Source organism: Buceros rhinoceros, unplaced genomic scaffold (assembly GCF_000710305.1).
Source record: "Buceros rhinoceros silvestris isolate BGI_N320 unplaced genomic scaffold, ASM71030v1 scaffold15285, whole genome shotgun sequence".
NCBI lineage: Eukaryota > Metazoa > Chordata > Aves > Bucerotiformes > Bucerotidae > Buceros > Buceros rhinoceros.
The window spans coordinates 48,832-52,450 of record NW_010411289.1 but is presented as its reverse complement, the minus strand read 5'-3'; the positions used below and the strand labels follow the sequence as shown (position 1 = coordinate 52,450).

Here is a 3,619-nt window from a genome sequence, read left to right as displayed (position 1 = left end):
CCCTCCGGGGGGACACGCCCCTTCCCCGCCCCCTTCCCCCCGGCAAGTCACGCCTCGCGGTGGGGAAGCCCCGCCCATCACGCCAGCCAAGCCACGCCCCCTCCGATGACGCCGCGCCGCCTAGTGGTCGGTGCTGGAGCGGTGGGACACGGTCACGGACACATGGGGACGTGGGGACGTGGGGAGAGAGGAGGACAGGGAGATGGGAGATGGGGACATGGGGACACGGAGAGGCAGGAGGACAGGGAGATGGGACATGGGGACATGGGGACACGGAGAGGCAGGAGGACAGGGAGATGGGAGATGGGGACGTGGGAACGTGGGGACATGGGAAGGCAGGAGGACAGGGAGATGGGGACATGAGGACTCAGGGGACACCGAGACATACATAAAGACACGGGGAAACGGGGAGATGGGGATGTGGAGAGATGGGGACACGGGAAGGTGGGTTCCCGTGAGGAAGCACTGGGGATGGTGCAGTGAGGATGCAACATCCCCAGCTGAGGATGTTGCACTGGGACACACTGGGCCCAATGTCCTTGGGCAGGGGGACATGGAGAGCACCCTGTCTCTCCCCTGGTCCATCTGTCCCTCTGTCCCATCCCCTTCAGCCCTCTTGCTGTCCTGCTGTGGTTTCTGCAGGACCTGTGGCTCTCCCCACTGTCCCTTTTGTCCCCTTGTGGCTCTTCCCCTGATGTTTTTGGGGTCAGCTGCCCACGTTCTGGTTTCCCTGACGAGTGTTGATGTGTGGGGGCTGTCACCAGGTCTGTCATTCCCCTCTGCTTCAGGAGGGTGCCGGGAAACTGGTCAAGTGCCAACACACACCCACTTGGGTAGCAGGATGGGACAATGCTGGGTCAACACCCACCTACAGTGTGACATCAGCTCGTCAGCTCTACCAAGGTGATGCACTCCCAGGCTGAGCAGGCTGGGTGTCCTGTGTGTCCCCAGGGTGCTGGGGTGAGGCTGGAGCACATGTCACCGGGCTGGGAGCCGGCTGCATCTTTCCTGCCCCATGCCTGCGTCACACACACACCTCCCCCACTGCGGGTCACCACTGGCTTTTGATGGCTGCCGTACGTCTGCTTCCTCCTCCCCACAGTGGGCCGTTGCGTGTCGCCGGCAGGAAATCTCCCCAGCCTCGATGACGTCTCCCCCAGCTGCTCGTCTGCGGTGGAAGCTGCTGGTCCCCTCGCGCCCTTCACCTCCCATCTGGCCGCTCCCACCACAGGGACGCAGGCAGGACGCAGGCGTTGACGTGGAGGAGAAAGAGGAAGGTGCTGGCGGGGAGGGGGCTGGTGCTTGTCCTTGTGGTGACAGAGTGGGGCATTTGTGTGTCCCAGATCCAGCTTGCGCAGAGGCCACCCTGCAGAGATGTCCCGGCTGGTGCCTTCGCCCGGCTCTGCTGTTGTCTCCGTCACCCTCCTGCTTGGCTGCGCCTGGCTCAGTTCAGCCGCCCAAGGTAAGTGACTTGGTGGGTCTGGGGTGTGATGGGGCAGGGCAGGGCGGCCTCGCTGGGACACTCCGACATCACGTCCCGTGATACTGGGAGGGTATAGCTGGGTGTCACGGTGGAAGATCAGGGCACTGCTCTGCTGCCTTCCCTGGGTGTCCGTGTTGAAAACCTGAGAGTGGAGACCTGAATCCTATGAGGTGTAACCGGGGCTCCCCTGGGCCAGGTGTCCTGGGGACCACCAGGATGGGGCCGAGGGTGCCAGGTACGGGAGCAGAGTCTGGCTGTGTTTTTTGAGTCAGCCAGAAAAAGGATTTGATCGCAAGTTGGTTGTCTGGTGTCCCAGGACCTTCCTCTTCTTCACTTTTGTTTTGAGCGTGCAGCCAAAACCCCCCAGCCGCAGGAAGACAGGGAGGCTGTGCCTGCGGGCCGAGGTGGGGGGCTGGCTGGAAGGAGGAGGTGGAGGTTCTTCCCCATGGAAGAACATCTCCCAACCTGGCATGGGTGGCTGTACCCCAACCCTGTCCTGGCGTGGGTTTCCTCTTGCCCGTTGGGTTGCGGGGGACCCGTTGTGCTGGGCTCTGTAGGAAAAGGGATGTTGGCAGAACCGTGCGGGGGTAGAGCCCACCCGGGCTGAGGGCAGGGCACTGGCTGGGCTGGCACCGTCGTGGTGGCACCGCCGGGGAGCAGGATGTGGCACAGCTCTGTGTGGCGAGGGCAGCAGGATGTTATGGGCTTCCATGTCCTGAGCTGCCCTTGCCATGGGGCAGGGAGATGCCAGCTCCTGCGTTCGCTGGTGGCTTTGCAGGGAGGGGTGACAGCTCCTGCGTGGTCCTGAGTGGGAAGGGGCAGTGGGAAGGGGGGTCTTGGCCAAGTCTGATGCCTTGTGTCCTCTGCAGTTAGAGACAAAGGGCGAACCTTCATCACCCTTACTTCCCAAGAAGAAGCCATGTGCCCCAGCGCTTCTGCAGAAGCTTTTCTCAACAGCACCCTCACCACCCGCGTCCTCCCTGCCCTCTACTCCGTTGTCCTGCTCGTGGGGCTGCCAGCCAATGCTCTGGCCTGCTGGGTTGTGGTAACTAACTTCAGGAGATGTTCCAGCACCCTCTTCCTACTCAACCTGGCCAGCGTTGACCTGCTCTTTGTCCTAGTGCTGCCCTTGAAGATCTCCTACCACCTGCTAGGCAATCACTGGCTCTTTGGGGAGTACCTGTGCCGCACCATGGTGGCCTTATTCTACGGGAACATGTATGGCTCCATCCTCTTCCTCACCTGCATCAGCCTGGAGCGCTACATCTCTGTGGTGCACCCATTCCTGTGGAAGGGCTCCAGCTGGACATGGGGCAAGGCAGGCATCTGTATGGGCATCTGGCTCATGGTGGGGCTGGGAATGATGCCTCTACTTTCGCACACCCAAACGAGACATATCTCAAGCCTGAACATCACAACGTGCCACGATTTCCCAGAGTGCAAGTCAGGCATCTTTATGGGCATCTGGCTCATGGTGGGGCGTGGAATGATGACTCTACTTTCGCACACCCAAACGAGACATATCTCAAGCCTGAACATCACAACGTGCCACGATTTCCCAGAGGAGAATGACCGCAAGGCCCTCGTCAAATATTTCCTCTTCCTGGTGGGGCTGGGCTTTGGTTTGCCCTTTGTGCTCGTGACCATCTCCTACAGCTGCATCCTGGCACGGCTGCTGGCCCAGAGGAGACACTATGGGCAGGTGGTACGTGTCCTGGTCCTGGTCCTTGTGGTCTTCATCCTCTGCTTCACCCCCAGCAATGTGCTGCTCTTTATCCACTGCATGCTGGAGGCCAAAGGGTGTGAGAACAACATCACCTACGTCTTGTACGTCGTGGCCCTGGTGCTCAGCGCCTTCAACAACTGCTTTGATCCCTTCATCTACTTCTATGTCTCCAAGGATTTTCGGAGCTGGGTCTGGGACACTGGCAGATGCTGTCTGGGGGCGCTCAGGACCTCAGCGGGGAAGCCCTCGGAGAAGGCAGCCTTGCCCCCGAGGTCCAGTGAGCAGAGCCAGCTGTAGGCAGGGCTATGGGGTGCCTGGCTGCATCCCCCTGCCCCGGGGAGGACGAAGGGCTGCGCAGTCCCAGGCTGGCAGCAGCCTTGGGCAGAAAATCCTGCCCTGGATCTGAGCTT

General features: G+C 61.1%; 1 protein-coding gene across 1 annotated transcript; it reads left to right on the top strand.

The window, feature by feature from the left end:
* Nucleotides 1-1,374: 1,374 nt before the first annotated feature.
* On the top strand, nt 1,375-3,506 carry LOC104493313 (proteinase-activated receptor 3-like). Its single transcript, XM_010135968.1, has 2 exons — nt 1,375-1,462; nt 2,353-3,506. The coding sequence occupies exons 1-2, from the start codon at nt 1,375-1,377 to the stop codon at nt 3,504-3,506; spliced, it is 1,242 nt and encodes a 413-aa protein (XP_010134270.1).
* Nucleotides 3,507-3,619: the final 113 nt, after the last annotated feature.